Raw genomic sequence first — 19,870 nt, 5'->3', positions numbered from 1 at the left:
CAAAATCACACCTGAAAATTGTTGTCGTAACCTCCTCCTTTCACAGGATTAATGGATAATATCTATAACAAGTTGGAATCCAGTCATTGCGAATATCATCTCCATAAAGTTGAGGAACTTGCATACAAGCTTTAAAAGCTTCAAACTTTAAAAAGGAATTGTCTAAATTTATGTGGCAAAGGCCTCAGATATCTTGACTTTTAGTCACGAGCTTGGGTCCAATATGGCTCTCTAAAAACACCAGATCCGACACGTTCCATATGGCAACCTGATAGTTTCTTTCATCAGATCCTGCCAGCCACCCAAAATGTCAACCTCTTTTAAATCCCGCACCTCCAAAATGTTTCTTTCTGTGGAACATTTCAAGCTTCAAAAGACATTACAGAGGTGTTTTCATTGGTCAAGATGAGGATATTTATTTGCTCCTTTTTAACATTTGCATCTCTACAATTATTTAATGCAAAGACTTGTTCTTTCCAAACTCATCTTCTTTCGTGACACCGTCTCTTTCCTCTTCACCTCACAGCTGGAACATGCCCGGGTGACCCAGACCGAGCTGATGCGGGAGTCCTTCCGCCACAACCGGGAAATGAGCGAGCTGCTGCAGAAGCAGGAGGAGCTGCAGGAGAGGTTGTCGGAGGAGGCGCGGGTACGGGAGGAGCTGGCTCTGGAACTCCACCGTGCTGAGGGTGAGATTTGCTCTTAATGTGTATTTATTTTTTATAAAACAAGGACAGGGTGAAATGCACTGACTCTGTATTTCAATTTGATTTAAATGTTGATCCATTTTTATGACGATTGAGAAAGCATTCACTGTTAGAAGGCCTGTAAAAGACATTTCCCCTTCAAAGTAACCTCTTTACAGGAAGAACTGCAGTGCTCACAATCTCTATATGGACTCTAATTGATGATCTAATTGTGTGTTTATATGTCAGAATGATTAGAGAAACTAGAGAGAGCTGCATGAAGTGGAAGGAGGTGAAAATGCATACGTGCATGTGTTCGAGGGAGCTGGCGGGGGTTACTGGGTGTGATGGGATCAGCTGTTTGAAAGGGAGAGTAGAGGAGTGTAATGCCATCTGTGGTGAGAACTCGACAAATGGTAATTACTGTGTGTGAGTCTGTCACTGGTTTGCGTTCAGGCGTTTGATTGTATTTGTGTGGCAACTAAATGTCGAGGGTCTGTGAGTGGAGGTGAAGGTAAGTGTGAGAGAACAAAGTGAAATCTATAAGTTGTTACCTACGAATAGGCAATTTTTGCTTCTTCAGAACAGTTTAAATCTTGTGACAGTTCTTGTTGGTGGGTAAAAGGCTTTCCTATCCATGTCAGAGACAGCTGGTCCACATACGTCAACTGTTACAACCACATCCTCTCGCTCTCACACACACACACACACACACACACCAAACCCAGTCCACTACATTGTCCTTTAGTTTCTTCTCGCAGTCTGTACAGTACAAAAGTCTTCGTATTGGCTTTGTGGACACACTGAAGAGTGGTGAGTTTAGAGCCATTTCTATTCTTATATGGTCTTTTACTGATCAAGGATCCTGTCAGTGTTTGTTTTCAGTAATCCTGTAGAGGAACTGCAAATATTTGCCGTTGTAAAATAGCTTTATAGTTTTATAGGTTATCAAAGCCGGTAAGCAGTGGAAAAAAAACGTGGAGAATAAAGTTGCAACTAAGAAGAAAATGTATGTATATGTAATGTATACAGTATATGAGCCCAGTATTACAAATTATAAATTTACCTCAAGCATATGACACTTTCTGTCGTTAGACCCTTGATGTGTATCTGGAAAAATTAGCCCCCCCTCAAAAAAAACCAGATCAATCATCAAAAGAGCTGCCAAGTAATTTTCTGTCGATTGATTAGTCAGCCAGTCAGTGCAGCTATAACAGTGGATGAATGTCACTCCATAGTGTAAACCTGCTCCTCTGTGGTCATGTGGTGTGCTTCTTCAATAACATCTAAGCCTGTGTCTCTCAGACATGCACTTGTGCAAATACCAATGAGAGGAAAGAGGAGTGATTCTCCTTCTATTGTGTGGATGATCCACATAGGTGAAAGCTCAGGGTGGAGCCTTTTCAAACTGGTTTTTGAATTAACCCAAGATACAGGCTCAACCTGGAATAAAGACTCTCTTCACTGACTAATGGGAACATATCATATGTCAGTGAAAACACAAACAGGGTCTGCTTTTGTTATGTTTGAAGCAGGAAAAAAAAAAGCCAAGTTAAATGGCTCTAATATCCTGATGATGTTTTGGAATGACTGCGTCGTACAGTAACTGGAATTGTAGATTCCCGAGACATCTCTGCGCAGTTGTATTTTTAACCAGTAATCATGTGCATTTAAGTGTCATGGATGGATCCCTCCTTTGGCAAACTTTACACACCTCGGTTCCTGTTGAGATGCCTGAAATAAAATGATCACCTGACAACACAGGTGACATTTACCGTCTGTTTGTCTCTCACCTTTAGATAACGCATCATAAATATCACCGGCAGAAATCAAGTCAGAAAATACTGTGCTGTATATTCACCTCAGAACTGCCCTCAATACACCACAGATGCAGCAACAGTAACTCAACTTTTTCTCACCAGCCTCTGTGCATACCTCCTTTCCTGTGTCTATGAAATGAATGCCATCCTGGCGCATAATGCTTGCTGACCTGTGACTGAGCGGTACAGTAATGATAGAGCATTTCATTGTGTTTACGGCTTAGTCTCGTACTTCCTGTCAAGCAAAATGGGTCAAACATTCTCTCTAGTATTCATCTTTGCATTTGTATGCATGTTTGTGTGCCTCAGCGTGCACGTACATTATCTTGTTGTTTTTTTGCTCTTGTATTCTGCTGTTAAGTGCTCATTCGTCTGGATGGCTGCCTTATGTGTGAATGTGTGACTGAAGCTGAACAACAAGGCCCAACGGAAATTCCTCTAAATTCCTCTGAGGAACAGGAGCATAACGGAGAAAACTCCCATGAAAAGGACATTCAAATGTTAATATCCATAAGTGGCTTTTTCAGTGCCCTCTATAACTGTTCTTTTTTCTCGCGTCATCCACATTCAGGTCTGATTGATGGCTACACGGATGAGCGGGCTGCGTTGGAGCAGCAGTTGCGTCAAAAGGAAGAGCTCCAACTGAGCCTGGAGCAGGAGCTGCAGGTGAGGCCTTCCAACTGCAAAGAGGAGGAATAATTACATTTTTTGTGAGAGTGCAAGTAAGTTGACAACATTAAAGGTATAATTGGCCTCTGACACAGTCGCGACTCAGGTGTAAGTTCAATAACACCCAACTCTGAATTCAGTACTGTCATAAAATGGTATTGATCTGCACCTGCTATATTCATTTGTATATATCCAGGTTATAGCTCTTAAAAGATAAGACTGGTAACAAGCTGCTTTTTCCTAATTGTTAACAAATCCTGAGTTGTTCCTGCTAACACTAAAAGTGTTGCCTGTGTAGCCAAAGCACGATCTAGCTTAAGAACACATAACCGAGTGACAATATCATGAACTTAGACACCGTTGTTCACTTTGAGCCCAGTCCACAAACACTGTCTTGCTGATAGAAATACTCTTTTGTGTAGCTGAAAAGAGCCCTCAACAATTGATAGATGCATTTGTTACTTTTAGGCTGGATTATTGTAATTCTTCATTATCAGAATGTCCCCAAAAACTCTCCGAATAGCCTCCAGTTGATACAAAATACCTCAGTGAGAGTACTGATTGTACTTAACAAGAGAGATCATACTTCTCCCATGGTAGCTTCTCTTCATTGGCTCCCTGTGAAATCAAGAATAGAATATAAAATCCTTCTCCGGATATACAGAGACCCTTACTCACCCAGCTCCATCACATCTTAAAGACCTCATGGTACCATATCATCGAGGCTGACTTGGGGTTCCTAGATTTTCTTGAAGTAAAACAAGAGGCCGAGTCTTCAGCTTTCAGGCGTCTCTTCTGTGGAACCAGCTCCAGTTCGGGAGAAAGACACAGTCTCCTCTTTTGAGATTAGATCTAAAACGTCCCTTTTTTGATAAATTATGGTTATGACTGGTTCATTGGACCCTGAACTATCCCCTAGTTAAGCTGGTACAGGCCTGGGTTGCTACTTTTTTACCACTGATGTTTTTGATGTGGTTTTTGTTACCTTGCTTCCTTGCTGTGTGTTTTTGTAAAGTGTTTTGAGACCATGCTGCATTGAGATTTTACACTTAAAATTGAATTGGGAGACAAATAATAAAAACTACAGCACCCAGCTATTATATATTTTGAAAAAAAAACATGCATAATAAAAATATTTATCCATGATCCAACAAAGATTTGCATCTTCAGTTGTAATGAATATGCTTGAGGCTCAAAAAGTAATGAGGTCTTTTTAAGGGATTTATTGACCCTAGCCATCATCATCATTCTTTAAGTGTCATCATACATGTAAATATCAGGCCCTGACACGAACGGGATTTTTTTTTCTTTGCAGGTAACAAGTTGTCGACTGCACGAGCTGGAGCAGGAAAGGCTTCAGATGCAGGAGGAGCGTGAGCTGCTGTCACGGCAACAAGACGCCATGAGGGAGAATGCAGGGCCCCGTGAGCTGCGTGAGTATCCCAGAGTTCCCTTAATGAAGAAGAAAAAAATATGGATTCAGTCACAGGTGGTTATTATTTGTGTCACTGAAAGGTGCAGTAATTTTGTGAAGTATTGTCAGTTCCTCTAACTCAAGGGTGTCAAATTCATTTTAGTTAAGGGGCCACATACTGCCGACTTTGATCTCGAGTGGGCCAGACCAGTAAATTCATAGCATAATAACGCATACATAACGACAATATTTCTGTTTAAATCATTGGTGAAGGTTTTTGGATGATAAACCCTAATTTAAGGTATTTCTACAATAAACTAGAAACATAAAGAGCAAAAACTCAGACATCAGCCCACTGTTTATCTGCCTGGGCTCTCCTCTGCAGATTCCCTCGCTTTGTGACGCGTTTGACGTCAAACGCGTCACAAAGCGAGCAGCGAGCGCTGCTGCCTCCGGAGCAGACATCGCATTTACGCTGTTTTTGAAGCAATTACGTTTGTACTCATAAACCTCCATATTCTCATAGAAATGCAATTTATGGCTTTCTGTAATTTTCACACTTAGCAAAGTCATCCGGCGGGCCGAGCTGGACCCCCAGGCGGGCTGGATCTGGCCCGCGGGCCGTATGTTTGACACCCCTGCTCTAGCTAAAAGAAGCGTAGGTGAGGTAACAACACCAACTAAACCGTTTTTGTAGCAGTATAAAGGTTTTCTATTTTCTTTATTCAAGGCTCAGGTTTCAGTTTGTTTGCTATGGTTGGAATAAAAGAAGGCCAAACTTTACTCTCCGACATTAAAATGTAAAGTGTTTCTTGAATTACAAAGTTTGATTTGGTGTGAAACATTCACACGGAGTCATTTTCAGCCGTCAGTCTTGATTATTTATTGCAAAATAAACTGTTTAATTTTTCAGTGTAACGAAACTGAGGAAACACTTATCTACATTTATTAAAGACTTGCTGCTGTTTTAGGTCATACATTTACAGGTATTCGCCACAAAGTTTCCAGAAACATGAAGCTTTATAACCATATCGGCTAATATTGTGCTGGATTACACCCGTATTGTCAAAAAGGTATTCCATTAGTTCGATCTCTAATAAAAATGGTGAGTATTGTGTATCTAAAAAAAGTAAACGGGGTCTATTTCGGGGACTTTTCCTCTCACAGCATCCTTTCTGCAGCTTTAACCTACTTCTGTGAAACAGACAGAAAAGCACTGCCATCCTTTCTCCACCTTTTTCCATTCTTTATCTGACAGTTTTCCTGTTCGTGACGAAAAACAAGCGCATGTTAAATTCCTGTGCTTTCTCATCCTCCTGTAGGCCTAGTTGAAGCTGCAATGGTTGCAGCACCTGAAGCAGGTGTGTCCACTTTGAGCATGGCTCAGTCGTGTCTACATGTTCTTCTTAATTGTCTAGCTGAGTGACAGTATACTGTATCTCTCTAACCCTACTCCAGCAACTCACCAAAAAAAAAACAAAGCTTGGAGCTTGCTTGCTATGGGCTCACAAACTCACTCAGTCCAGCCACTAACCTTCGCTTCAGCTTTTCATTTTGATTGATTTTGTCCTGGTTTGTCATTTTTAATGTCTTGGAGTCCATGTTAGTGCTCATTTTAGCATGATGAAATTATATTGATCTTTAGACATTTATATGTAATCATTATTCCTAATTTCCAATCATCTGCTCTCTCAGTTGATTTTGCTGTTATTAGATACGTTGATGCTGTATTTACAGTATTGTCTTTGAGTGAGATGATTGGCTGTTCAGGAACTCCCCCCCCCTGCTGTAAGTGCTTATTGGGCATGGATATTGCAATGTCCTGACTGTCCATCTGTCTGATCGTCATTTGCATTCTCCCACCCTGTTACTTTTGCACTAATCCTGCGGGGTTTGATCTTGGGTGAACCGTGGTGGGTTGTTCACTGGTGGCGGCGGAAAAGACATCGTGATGGGCGATCATGTTTGGTAACAGGGTGACATGTTGGGAAATTGACTGAGATGGTGGAAGAGCCTGATGTTGGCCATTTATTCAGTGTTGTATTGGAGATTTTTAAAAAGTGGACACAATATATTACAAGTTTGTCAAAGAGAAAGTTGATTATTATAATGGTGAAACCACAGTATGGCAAAGGCTCAATAAAGCAAAAAGCAGAAGTTGCATTGAATCTGATCACACGGCTCACAGACTTCAGACTCTTCAGTTCCATCTCGGCATCCTGTTCTTTGTCAAAATCAAACCAGAGCGACTAATTTACTGAAGTTACCCACATTTATTTGACATAGCAAGTAACCTCCCCTCCTTCCTTCGTCGTATCCTGTAGACCTGCTGGAGGAGACAGAGAAGCTGATGAAGGAGAAGGTGGAGGTCCAGCGACAGGCGGAGAAGGAGAACACTGACCTCCTGAAGCAGGTGAAGCTGCTGGAGGCGGAGCTGGAGGAGCAGGTCAACAAGGTGATCGAGTTGGAGCACGCTCAGACGATGGAGAGCGGAGACCTGCGACAGCAGATCCAAGCCCTGGAGAAACAGCTGGATAAGAACAGGAGGTTCCTCGATGTAAGTGACACAGAAAAAGACTCTGAACATCATGTAGCTGTGCAGTTTGTCCGATTTACTTTAGTAAATATTTTCTATATATTGGGATATCAGTGACAAAGTGATCTTTTTTTTGTGCCTCCTGAAATCATCAGTTCTTATGAGTTTGTAGAAACAGCTGTTTGTAGCTCGAAGCACTCAGTCTCCCTCTGGCAGGTGACAACACTGTATCTGACATGTCACTGTCTGAAATCAACGACTGAGGAGTCTTCATTCAACAGCATCGGGCTAATGTTTGCATTATGCTATATCCAACATTATGTGACATCACCCTATGTGGCTAAGCACAGGCACATTTTATATCTAAAATATTCAAATTATTAACCACCAAATTTTTACATCATTGTAATGTGATATGCATATATATTTAGTTGTCCGTAATCAAAAATAATTTAATTAACTTTTTGGACGTGGGCAAGTTGGAGTTCAATTAAAACCTTCAGCCAGCCTCACGTACCATCAGTGGTACACGGGCCACTGATTGGGAATCACTGAAGAAGGCCATCAGCTATTCTGCCTCCTTCAGCTGTTCTGCCTCCTTCAGCTCTGACTTGTGTTGTACAATATTGATGAGAAGAGAGGAAACAACTTGCCCATAAATGCTTGCCCTCACAGCCGTGAATCATTCATGTTTTATTGACCAGTACTTTGGCCAGGACACATCTCCCAACAAGCAGATTCGATATTTCTTTGTAAATAAAACCAAATTTGTGTAGTTTGTAAACCTGCATTAAAGTCAAAAATATTATTTTTAGTGGCTCATCGAATAATTACTTTGACATCTTTCTGTTTCCTCGTCATTTATTTGTCTATTTCTGTCCGTTCTGTCTCTACTTTGGTATCCAGGAACAAGCTGTGGACCGAGAACACGAGAGGGATTTCTTCCAGCAGGAGATCCAGAAACTGGAACAGCAGCTGAAGAATCCACAGAAGCTTCAGACCGGCTCTGAGCAAAGAAACCACGAGGTAACAGGAGAAAGCTCTGTTCTCTCCCAGAGGACCAGGCTGTAAGAGAGATGCTTGTTTTCTGAACATAACCCTGTTGTGGCGACAACACTGGGCCCAGAGTCACACAGCAGAACAATAGAGCCAGTAGAACTACCTGTGCTGCCTCGAAAATGATACCAAATAGTGGGAGTGTTGAGAAGGTGAAAGAGTGAGAGAGGACTTACTATTCGTAATTCAGCCGAGCTGAGTAATAGTAGGTTTTATTTTCACGATCATGAAATACAAGATGCAGTAACATTTCAACAAGATGATAGTTAGATAATAACTCGTTCTGTTAATAATCACGGAACTGTTAAGTTTGTGATTTACAACATATGAATGTTGTTAAAAATAAGGCCATGTGTTTGTTTGACATCTATTTGTGACATCATGGGTCAGTTACATTTGGTGGGTCAATGTCGCTCAGCACCAACAGTTTATAGGCCAAATTATAATATTTTCATGTTAAAATGGACCAAACAACTATGCATAATGTGAAACAAATGGCTCATAGTGAGAACTGTCACCTAACTCACTTCACCTCCACAGTGTTTTAACTATTTCAGCACACAGCTGTTTTCAGTAGTAAAAACTGTGCTAGATCTTCTGTAATGCTGCTCAACCAGCACAAAACAGTTGGCAGACGAAGTAAGAAACTAACTGGTGAACAGAGTGGAGCATTTAGCAACTAAAGAACCAGATATTTCCCTCAGGGGTTGATGGAAACCTAAGCAGATTAACCAAAACAGATTGAGCAGGACTGTGAGTACTGGGCTGAATGTTAGGTGCTGCACTGTATCTGCTTCATGTGTGACTGAGCAACTGTATGCTGACATGTTTGTCACATCGACTTTTTAAAGTTGTAATAGAGCGTAATCATCAGATTAAAATCAAATGAAAATGAAAATCCTGATTATTTTCCACAGATACAGTTTCTAGTCTTCCACAGCTATGAATAGCTGATTTTGTTTACCTTCTGGCATTTGTTCCTGTCCTGAATTATTCATTGAATTTTGATGCTAAAATGATGCACGTGTGGGAGATATTGTCCAATATTTGATGGTCTTACGAAAATGCTTCACTTGCACTTTTTAATTGCTCCTTGTTGGCACAAATATCTGAATGATTTTTGTTTTTGTACATCACTCAAATTCATCATTTCATGCTGCATATTTGTTGCGCTTGTGGTTTTTCAGCTGCTTGGCACCTCAAGAATTTCATTATTAATCCTAATCTTTCATCCGCTCATCATCTGGCTTGTGCATTACTTCGGGCAAGGAGAAATGTAATTGTGATCAGCACTGTGAACTGCAGCACATTTGAAACGTTAATTATGTCCTCAAACCAGTCGATTGAATTATGGCACACCTCAGACTTATTTGCCAGCATTTGTCTTTTGTGAGGGCAACTTGCTTGCACGGTTAAATTCATCTAACTCTTCATTAGATAAAATGAAAGAACACAATTAGCTGCCGAGATTCAGGCCCTCGGTGCATTTCACTCACCTCTTTGAAAATCATATGACAAGATAAGTCAGTTATTGATTCAGGGGAGGATGACACTGATGATTCGTGGTATTATAATGTTCGCTGTCATTTCCTTCTCATCAGCAGTAACTAAAGTGTCCCTGTTCTGCTGCTGCTGCTGTTTGTTAGTCTTTGACCTCAATAATCAGCAAGTTTCTTATTGCGGCATTTAATTGTGCTCTTAGTGTTTTGTTTTTTAGTGTTTATTGCACATAGTTTTAACTTCGCAGGTAAAAACCCCAATGATTAACTCTATCTTATAATTTTCAGAACTTCCTGTAGCGTTTTTTATCACTAAGTGCTTTCTCTTCCTCTGCTTCCCTCTCGCCCATAAACTCTCCATGCTGTGACCCTTTATGCCGCCGCCTTCTCTCTCCCATGGCTATTGCAGGTGGATGGAGTAACCTTTAAGGTATTGCTTGTAGCTACATGTAAAACTAAGTCTCCCTCATAGAACAATTAGTGCATTTTAGTAATCCTGCCAACCCCCTTAGCGATTAATGGCTTGTCCATCTTTCTTATTCCCTTCTTTCTCCGTCCTCCAGTTTGATCTGCCTCTGCTGCTCCTGTCCAAAACCTCCCTGTGCTCCATCCTGTTGTGTCTCAATTCCACCTCCGAGCATAAAAATCAATTTTAAAAAACAGTTTAAAGGACTGTTGAGTTTAATATAGATCAGCGTTAATTAGCCTCTCAGAATAAAGCTTCCTTGTTTTACCTTTTACTTCAGTATGTTACGTAAAACTACAATATTTGAATGAAAACATTTAATTTATACATTCAACAACTTTTCCTATCTGTTACTCTGATGTGAAATTTCAGTGTAGCTTTAAATATCTGTTATGGCATCAATGCAGGAAAAACTAGCAGCTCTCTCGCCAGATTCTTCCAAACTGTCAAGAAATTTGTCAGAAATCACACCAAAAAAATGCGTCCACCCAAGTATGAACCACATGGAACATTTTTGTAAAATAAAGCTCAACCTATATAAATAGCTTATTCTGTGTTGAAATGCTTTCATGAAGAGTCCAGCCAACGCTCGAGTCATATTAATATTTAATGATGGGACGTCTATGAAGAGATGTGCGCCATCTGCCTCACTACAGTTCCACTTTGATTTGGTTAGAATCAGTTTTCTGTGACGTGCGGTCCTTAGAAATGCATTTTGAAAGTCAGTCAGTCTTTAATGAAGGAGATTGTTGTTCTCTCTGTTTGTACCTAACCAAACAGGGAACTGTTTATTATCTACATTTAGCTTTTCCTGATAAAAAAAAATATATGAATAGCTTTCTCAGTTCATCCTAAACAAACCTTCCTCCCGTTGACCCCTCCTCCTCCTCCTCATTGATCTGCTGATGTTCTCCCATCTCACAGGTGGATCAGTTACCTGCCAGCCGTCCCCCTGGTTCATGTACTGCTTTGTGGTCTGTGTCACCCCGAGTGAAATCTCTCTCTCCCCTCTGTCCTTGCACCTCTTTTCACTCCCGGCCCCCTCCTTTCTCAGGTGGATCAGCTGACCTCCCAGCTAGCTGTTCATGTACCAGCTATGCTGTTGTGAGTGGTGTCTTGAGAACGGATCTCGCTAAACGACCCACTCCTCTCTCTCCCCCTCGCCTGTCATATCTCTCTCTCTCTCTCTCTCTCTCTCTCTCTCTCTCTCTCTCTCTCTGTCTCTCTCTCCACTACCAGGTGGACCAGCTGACCTCCCAGCTGAAGGAGAAGGCGGATTGGTGCAGTGAGCTGCTGCTCAGCTCCGAGCAGCTGCGTCGTGAGTTGGGAGAGCGCGACGAAGAGATTGACAAGCTGGAGAGCCGCATCCGCGAGCTGGAGCAGGCCCTGCTGGCCAGCGCTGAGTCCCTGGAGAAGGTGAGGGAGGGGCGGGAGAGGGGGAAGAGGGCATATGAAGGAGCTCGAAGCAGAGACGGCAACAGAGAAAAACCAGCCTGAATAATAGCTGCATAGCAGAGTGTGTGTGAGAGAGCATGGAGATGAGGTGACAGCTAGAGGAGTAATGGGAGGAGGGTTGGGACGTGCAGAGAGGGAGAACAATGTGTGGGTGGGTCTACTTCAGCCGCCCTGGCAGTCTGCTCGTGGTGATGATGCTGCTGAGCTATAGCTAGCAACTGTCAAGATTGCCCCCCAGTGTTCGTGGACGGCTGTGGTGAGTGAACAAAAAGAAGTGTAGGAAAGGTTCCTGTTTGCTGTGCTGCAGGTTTACCCAGAGTTCAAGTTCAATTATACAGGGGTCAGTAAGGACAACATACAAGCTTTGAAAATCCATTTGATTTGTGCACTGATTTCTGCGCATGTTACAAATAACTGCTGAGCTAAAGAGTCTTTTTTTTGGTGTGTGTCTATTTCGCAGGTTGAACAAAAAAAGCAGCATGCATCCATCACTGAGGCGAAACACTCCACGCTGGAGAATCAGTTACAAACGGAGAGAGAAGCCCTGGAGCGGAAAGAGAAAGAGGTAGTGGGCTCTTCAGTTTGTGCTTATTTTATATCAGTTTTCAGTATACCAGTGATTGGGACCAGATATGCAGTACATAACGTATTTACTGAACATCTAATATTCATTGTTACTTATTGTAAACACTGATACTCGTAATATAGAAATACAAATATGTCATTATCATAAGAGATGTTTTGTTTGTTTGAATTCATAGTAAATGTTAAAGAATATGTTAAGAGCAATACTGCAGATAAAAAAAAAAAAATAATTTCAAATCAACTACTATTTCAACATGCAAAGGACTAGAGCATTAACATAAACAAAACAGTCCTGCAGGGAAAAACATTAGTGCTGTTATATTTTCCAATATTAAAGTCTGCCCTTTTTTTCTTCAGTTACAGGAATAGTTAACTTTTAGCTGCTAAGAAAAAAAAAGCTGTGGACGTTTTTCAGTCCTTGACAGTGACGTCAATCCATATTCTGCACAGTGTCGTCGCGTCTCCTCTAAAAGATGTCGTGACATTTATTTGTGGCCTCAGATCTGTAACCTGGAGGAGCAACTGGAGCAGTTCAGGGAGGAGTTGGAGAACAAGAGCGAGGAGGTGCAGCAGCTCCACATGCAGCTGGAGATCCAGCGGAAGGAGATAAGCAGCCAGCAGCAATACCTGGAAACAAGGGACAGCTTTCTTCAGGTAAATACACAACCTGTAATGTTTGTCTGGGAGACTCACCACATATTATATTAAAAATAGTCTTCATACTACAGTACTGTGCTATATAGTATTTTACTGATTGATTCATTTAACGTCTCCTTTTTTCCGCTTGCAAACTGTTAATTAAGTTAAACTGCTGCTTACTGCTGACATAAAACTGATTTATGTGTAACAATTGTGCGATTAGCTTTAATGTAAACTGTACAGCTACAACAGAGGAATTAACCACATGATAAAAAAATTTTTTTTTTAAAAAGGCTCCCAACCAGGACAGTTGTTTTGATCAATACATTTATAACACTATCATTTCTATTAAACGCTAATATATCTGCTCACAAACTCCAAAAAAACGTTGCTCTATGTTGCTAATGTTCGCGCATTTTTTTGGCTTTTTTTGACCATTATTTTCCGATGCTAAACTCACTGCCGCTGCCGACACATCTCTTTTCTCAATTAGTGAATTTTCACTCGTCCGCCATAAGGCTGACAGATTAATGCGTAATATGTTTATTAATAGCCATTACATTATAATCTCTGACTTTTGAAGGTGATGGAGCAGAAGGACAGGGAAATAGCACTTCTTAATGAACAGATCACTAAGCTTCAACACATGGAAACAGCCTCTGATAACAAGGTAACGTAACATGCTTATGCGAAATAGGACCAAAGTCTATTTCGAATACGCATGGCTCCGTGGAAGTGCATCAGTGTGTGTGTTCTCTGGTACCCTGTTCGCTTTTATTTTATTTGGCTCCATTTGGTTCCCTCATTTGTACTTTTTGCTGGTGTTGGCTTGTTGTGTCTCGGTAAGTAGATCCACAACATCATCCTTTGTTGTGAGGTGATCATTTGCTCGTGTGAGGTGGCTTATTAAACCTCTGAGTCTATGAAGTGCTTACAATCTGATCAAGTTTAGAAACTTTAATTGAAGATGGCAATTAAAACGACATTATCTGGGGTTAAAGGAATCTTTCGAATCACAGCAGAGACTCCGATGTTTAATCAAATCGCGGGTTGGCCATGGACTCGTGAAGTCTGATATTTGTATGGTGTAATAACCACCACGTTTTACTCTTTAGGAAATTGATGGGAGGGATGAGATGATAAAAGACCTAGAGTCTCAGGTTGAGTGCCTGCGGAGCGAACAAGAGCGCTTGAAGAGGAATAACGAGGAGGAGCTCGAGCAACTGAATGCAGTCATAGACAAACTCCAACAGGAACTGGCCAACATCGAGCGAAAGCAGTCTGCGGATGAAGACGAGGACACTAAGGGTGAGGCCGAGAGTGGTGGGTGGGGGCCAAGCAAGGAGGAATACGATGAGGTGAAGCAGAGAATGGACTCGGCCACCAAAGAGCTGGAGAAGCTGAAAACGGAGCACACTAAGCTGTTGAAGACGTATCTGCGCTTAAAAGAGAGCGCGGAAGCCTTAGCTGAAACGGAAAAACTAGAGAGCTCTGAGGGCGAGCTGGAGGAAGTTCTCAGAGAGAAAACTGCAGGTTTTGTAGTCATGCAGGCCCAAGTGCAAGCTCTCGAGCAGAGCGCATCATCCAAAGTGGAGGAGTTGGGTCTCCGAATCCGGGAGCTTGAGGACCTGGTCGGTGAAAAAGACTCTGAGATGAGCCGCTGTCGCCTGCTTGTGGAGCAGACTCAGAGCGATGCAGATGGTCTCAAACAGAAGGTCTCCCATCTGGAGGAAGGTTTGAAGGAAAACGTGGCTGCAGCGCCGGTCAGTCAGGCCACACTGGAGACCTTCCAACAGCAGCAGCAGCAGCCAGGGGGATCCCATCAAGACCAGGGCCTGCAGGGACACGCTGAGCCACATGTTTACGAGTTCGGTGACTTTGGTATTCCCCGGATGGGTTTCAGTGGAACAGGTCAATCGAAACAAGTCTCCACAGGGAAGGTGGTTCATCTGACGCAGAAGCTTCGGGAGCTGGAGGTCGGACTGAACGGGATGCAGAGGGACCAGGAGCTCCAGAAGCAGCTGCTGTCCAGCTCTGAGGAGGAGGTGCTGGAGTATGAAAGGAGGCTGTCTGTGCTCATGGACCTGCTCAGTCAGATGAAGGCCAGGAAACATGAGAGGACATCGTCGCCTGTGGAGGTGAGAGTTCGGCCAACAGGTCTTTATAAGGAATATTCCAACATTTTGGGCCAAGAAATAGTCCCACATATCCAGTAGTCCTATAGCTGTTGCTGCAGAGGTGACGGCAGACAGAGTTTGTGACTGACAGACTAACTTTTTTCCCCCGTTTGCAGTCTCTGTGTTAGAGTTAAAGAGACAGTGGTGTTGATCCTTCCATCTAACTCTCAGCAAGAAAGCAAATAAGCATATTTCCCAAAATATTATAATTATTGGTTTAAAGAGCAGCACACAGGCCTCTTTAAAGTTAAACTGTTAGTTTATTATTTATAGAAGTAAAGCAAAGAAACTGAAATTAGTAGGACATGTTAGCGAAAGGTCATTTGTAAGGTAATAAATCTTATTTGTTCATAATTGTTTTTAATGTGTAAAATATTACGGTCACCAACCATACCAGTTGGAATCCCAGTTATCCCAGGCTTTTAAAGATAAGGGGAAATGATCAAATCCTTGGAACTACAAAAGAAATTGAAGTATTTAAAACATTTTATCCATCCAAAAATGATCAATTTGAGCTTCCACGTGCAAAAAAAAAAAAGGCTTCATCTGTTTAACATTTAATAAGCTCAGGTAAACTTACAGATGAAAGAAAATTGTCACAGAAAGACAATTGAGGGCTTCCATCTGGACAAAAATAATAATAAAAAAAAAAAGGGAGTGATTACACTTGATATGTACTGTAGGCTACACTGGAAGACCATATTGGAGACAATACACAGGCAATAAACTTAAATTCTGTGTTTGTTGTGGTGCACTGGATTTAAATCTTTATTCAACTGAGAGATTATGATTTGTTGTCTAACACTGCTCGGATGAGTTTGAATATTTGTGATTGTTTAATCAGGCCTCATCTGAGGACCTTCTTCAGGAGTTGCAGGAGGTCAGAGACGAGGTCTCGGCCGCCAAAGAGCAGCTTGACAGCTACAAGGAGACCTGCAGCAAACTTCAGGAGGAGCTCCGAGTATGTGTTGTTAAACAACTTCCCAGCGTTCACTCGTACAGTATTTCTGATATTTAGTGGGACTGAAAAACCCGTGTTTATGTCTGCAGGAGAAAACAGGAACAATAGAGAGACTGCAGGACCAACTTCAAAAGGTAAGAAGAAAAATGTCATCCCTCAGAATATAAAACAGTCATTTTAAAAGAAGCAAACCTGCTTACTGGGAAGTCAAATTTAATGCTTCAACCTGGTCACTTTAGGTATCATCTAGCGCCAGTGAAGAGACAAAAGTGTCTGAGCTCCAACGGGAGCTCACGGAGGCTCAGAACGAGGCAGCTGCCACCAAAGAAGAGTTGAACAGCTGCAAGGAAAGTTTGGAGAAGCTGCAGGTGCTACTGCAGGTACAGAGCCAGTGAAAATATTATCCACGTTAGACAATAATCTTTTGATAGGTGGATTGTGTTACCTCCTGCTGTTTTCAGTTTATCTGCAAAGCTACGCTAACTGGCTGCTGGTAGTTGCTTCATACTTAACATGCAGACATGAATGGCATCAATCATTTTGAGTGTGAGCATATTTCCCAGAGAAAGAGTTTATATTATATTTGTACTGTTTGCGTGTAAGTAAGTTTAATCATACGTGATTGTTTTTTCTAGGAGCGGGAAATGACCATTGCTCAGCTTAAAGGAGAACTTTTCCAAGTAAGTCACAAATGTTTTGACCTAATTCTTGTGCATTAAAATATGATGCAGATGTTGATTTGTCTGAAAATATTCTTTTATCATGCCTGGCTGTATAATAAAATTTGACGGCCTGCCTAATTCTCCTCCAGGTAAAAGCTGAAGATGACAGAGCTGGCATGACGGAGCTTATCCAGGAGCTCGAGGCGGTCAGAAATGAATCGTCGTCCACCAAAGAAGAACTCAACAGCTACAGGGAGCGTAGTGAGAAACTTCAAGAGGATCTCAAAGTCAGTGAAGTTTCCGTTTCTAAACTCAAAGAGGAGCTCCAGGAGGTGAGAACAAATGTGGATACCACCAAAGAGGAACTGAACAGCTACAGACAACACAATGACAAACTCCGGGAGGAGTTGAATGTCCGGGAACTCTCCATTTCTAAGCTTAAAGAGGAGCTCCAGGAGGAGCTGAATGTCCGGGAACTCTCCATTTCTAAGCTTAAAGAGGAGCTCCAGGAGGAGCTGAATGTCCGGGAACTCTCCATTTCTAAGCTTAAAGAGGAGCTCCAGGAGGAGCTGAATGTCCGGGAACTCTCCATTTCTAAGCTTAAAGAGGAGCTCCAGGAGGTGCAGACAGCCTTGATGAAGACAGCAGACTCTGGTCCTCCTACTCCATCTCCCTCTCCATCTCCGCAGCCTCCTTCCTCAGCTTCTTCCTCCTCCACCGCACAGCCCAAAAAGAAAGGAGGCAAACAGCCGGCTGTTAAGGGAAGCAGCGCCAAAGAGAAACAGTCTCTGTCCAGGAAAACCTCTGCCACTTCCAGCCAGTCCTCCAACAAATCGCACAGCCAGCGGATCAACAGCAGCTCGGAGCAGCAACACGTGGCCCTAACGGACTCGTTCACACAGACCGAACCTCTCCAGATGTCCGAGCTCAGCCCGGACAGCAAGTCTGCCACCAAAGAGGAGGTGGAGGAAGTGATCGTAGAGTTCCAGGAGAAGATTGTACAGATGCAGGAGCTCCACGCAGCAGAAATCCTCGACATGGAGGCTCGGCACATTTCGGAGAGCGAGAACCTCCGCAGGGACACGCAGGCACTGGAGGACGAGTGCAAAGCCCTGAAGGCCGTTATCGACAAACTACGCACTGCTGAGGTGAGGCCAGGAAACAAGAAGGAACATGTTGAACTGTATTAATGTGTCTGCAGTAACCGCTTAATTGTGTAAGACAGGTTGCATACATTCTGTTTCGAATGCATGTTTGTCATGAACAGCTGCATTTTTAGTTTTGTTTGAAAACCTGTACTGACTTTTAAAGACTGTTTTAGTCGATACACGTTTGCACTGCTGTGGCCGTCAGAAGCTGGTTCTACATTTTCATGAACTATAGTTTGAATGTTGTTTTAAAGATTTTTGACGCTTTCGTAGTATTATCGTTCTGTTTTGACACAGAGAGAGACTGATTTTAATGTTTATTTCATTCTCTCCAGGCTCCGATATCAAGACAAGACCGTCCTACATCACAGTTCAGAGACGGCTACACCAGTGGTAAGACACAGCACGTTCATCTCTCCTATGAGCCACTCTCCTTTCAGGAGAGGTTTCAGGAGATGTATATCTTATCGAGAGTTTGATGAGATGATTGATAGTAGTTTTGTATCTATTTGTTTAGTGGGAAGCTCCAGCCAGGAAGTGATTTCCTTAGTTTAGCATAAAGACTGAAAAGAATGAAACGGAAAGCACGGCTCCGTCTGAAGTGTCAAACTTTTGTTTTGGCGAACCTAAACTAACAAAGCTTTGTCGTGTGTTTTGTTTGAATTTACAGAAATAATTTGTTATAAACCACAAACCACTTCAGCCCCAGTATTTTACTCTATGTAGCAATAGAGCTCCTTAATCCTTCAGTTTACCTGGTCGGGTACCCACATTTCCTCTTTTGCTGTCCACTACTTTCATTTTTTTGTTTATAAAAAAAATAAAGAGAGTTTTTGTGGTTTTGCAGACAGCAGCTCAGACTACAGCCAGAGGACTGGATATGACTTGCCAAGCTTACAGCCGGAGTTCAGGACGACTCCAGAGGGCGCCAGGAGAGAAACTGATGATCCGCTGCCCGACCGGATCAAGGTACAACTTTCACTTATTCATGAGTCCTGAGTGACATAATTGCACTGTATGTTGTGGCCTTTCCAAGCAGATTCATGCAGGGAAATGTGCATATCACGAGGCTGATTTTATTTGCATTACTTTTGGAAATATTTACTGATGCATCCCTGCAGTGTTTCTGTGTTTTATGGCTTTATCATACAGAAATAGAAAAGAGGAAAACTAATTTCATCCGTGTTTGTGTGGTGTTTGTTTACCCAGACGTTGCTCCGTGAGGTGCACCAGGAGGGCATGCAGGTTCTCTCTCTGTCGGAGCTCCCTTTCTCTGAAGGAGAAGCGGGCGGCCAGTTCAACGTCCCAGGCTGGGTGAAGGAAAGAGACGACCTGCTGGCAACTGTTGAGTCTCTCAAAAGCCTCATCACCCAGATGAAGACACACAGGGAAACACAGGTAGAGAGAAGGCCTCGTCACAAAACACGACCAGAGTTTGTTGAAGCTCAAGCAGTCAGAAATGTTGGATGGGGTGACAAATAGATTTATTTATATAGCCCAATATCAGAAATCTGTATCGTGTACAACTCTTCAAATCGGGTAACAAAAACTTTTCATGGAAGAAAATGGAAGAAACTGCCTCCTCTGTCTTTGTGCTCATCTCTTAATCTCTGTGAATCTCTTTGTGACTTGCTGCAGACGTCGGGCAGCTCAGACTGGCGTGGGGAGCTCCTGGAAGCAGTGCGGCAGGTGTTTGTGAGGGAGAGGAGCGTGCTGAAGAACGCTCTGTACAGCCAGTTGGACCTGCTGGACACCAGTGATGCCATCATTCACCTCAATCAGCTGGAGCGCAGACTGACTGAACAGGTCGATAACTACAACTGAGTCTCTCTCATTAAGATGACTCTATAGTGTTCACTGTTGTACAGATAAATGTACAGTAGCTGAGAGAAAAAGACTTTTATTCTAGTGACTGTCATTTATTTATTCCTTTATTATTGAAATGTTATATAGATGCTACGACTTCTATTAGAAAATATATTTTCCGAAATCCAGACAGTTTTCTCTTCTCGTAACCTACAAAAGGAAGTAAGTAAACATTTATTTGTGATGCACAAAGGCTCAAAATCATTTGAACCAAACAGATGTTTTTGTCTT

General features: G+C 42.3%; 1 protein-coding gene across 4 annotated transcripts in view; it reads left to right on the top strand.

Moving 5' to 3' along the window:
* Positions 1-19,870, top strand: part of akap9 (A kinase (PRKA) anchor protein 9) — a 68,869-nt gene that overhangs the window by 41,953 nt on the left and 7,046 nt on the right. For 2 of the 4 annotated variants that reach the window (XM_069176233.1, XM_069176230.1), the window contains 20 exons: positions 527-689; positions 3,078-3,172; positions 4,491-4,608; positions 5,912-5,950; positions 6,914-7,146; positions 8,032-8,151; positions 11,386-11,562; positions 12,062-12,166; positions 12,688-12,840; positions 13,409-13,495; positions 13,941-14,963; positions 15,847-15,963; positions 16,053-16,097; positions 16,203-16,343; positions 16,599-16,643; positions 16,775-17,773; positions 18,109-18,166; positions 18,621-18,742; positions 18,983-19,171; positions 19,412-19,579. In XM_069176233.1, the coding sequence (XP_069032334.1) occupies positions 527-689; positions 3,078-3,172; positions 4,491-4,608; positions 5,912-5,950; positions 6,914-7,146; positions 8,032-8,151; positions 11,386-11,562; positions 12,062-12,166; positions 12,688-12,840; positions 13,409-13,495; positions 13,941-14,963; positions 15,847-15,963; positions 16,053-16,097; positions 16,203-16,343; positions 16,599-16,643; positions 16,775-17,773; positions 18,109-18,166; positions 18,621-18,742; positions 18,983-19,171; positions 19,412-19,579 (4,197 nt within the window). The remainder of the gene's footprint in view (positions 1-526; positions 690-3,077; positions 3,173-4,490; positions 4,609-5,911; positions 5,951-6,913; positions 7,147-8,031; positions 8,152-11,385; positions 11,563-12,061; positions 12,167-12,687; positions 12,841-13,408; positions 13,496-13,940; positions 14,964-15,846; positions 15,964-16,052; positions 16,098-16,202; positions 16,344-16,598; positions 16,644-16,774; positions 17,774-18,108; positions 18,167-18,620; positions 18,743-18,982; positions 19,172-19,411; positions 19,580-19,870) is intronic. The other 2 variants (XM_069176232.1, XM_069176234.1) reach the window with 2 other exon arrangements.

Source organism: Embiotoca jacksoni, unplaced genomic scaffold (assembly GCF_022577435.1).
Source record: "Embiotoca jacksoni isolate LCO1_2020_lvr unplaced genomic scaffold, fEmbJac1.0.p SCAF_7, whole genome shotgun sequence".
NCBI lineage: Eukaryota > Metazoa > Chordata > Actinopteri > Embiotocidae > Embiotoca > Embiotoca jacksoni.
The sequence above is the reverse complement of the archived record's forward strand: the minus strand, read 5'-3'. Positions and strand labels throughout refer to the sequence as shown.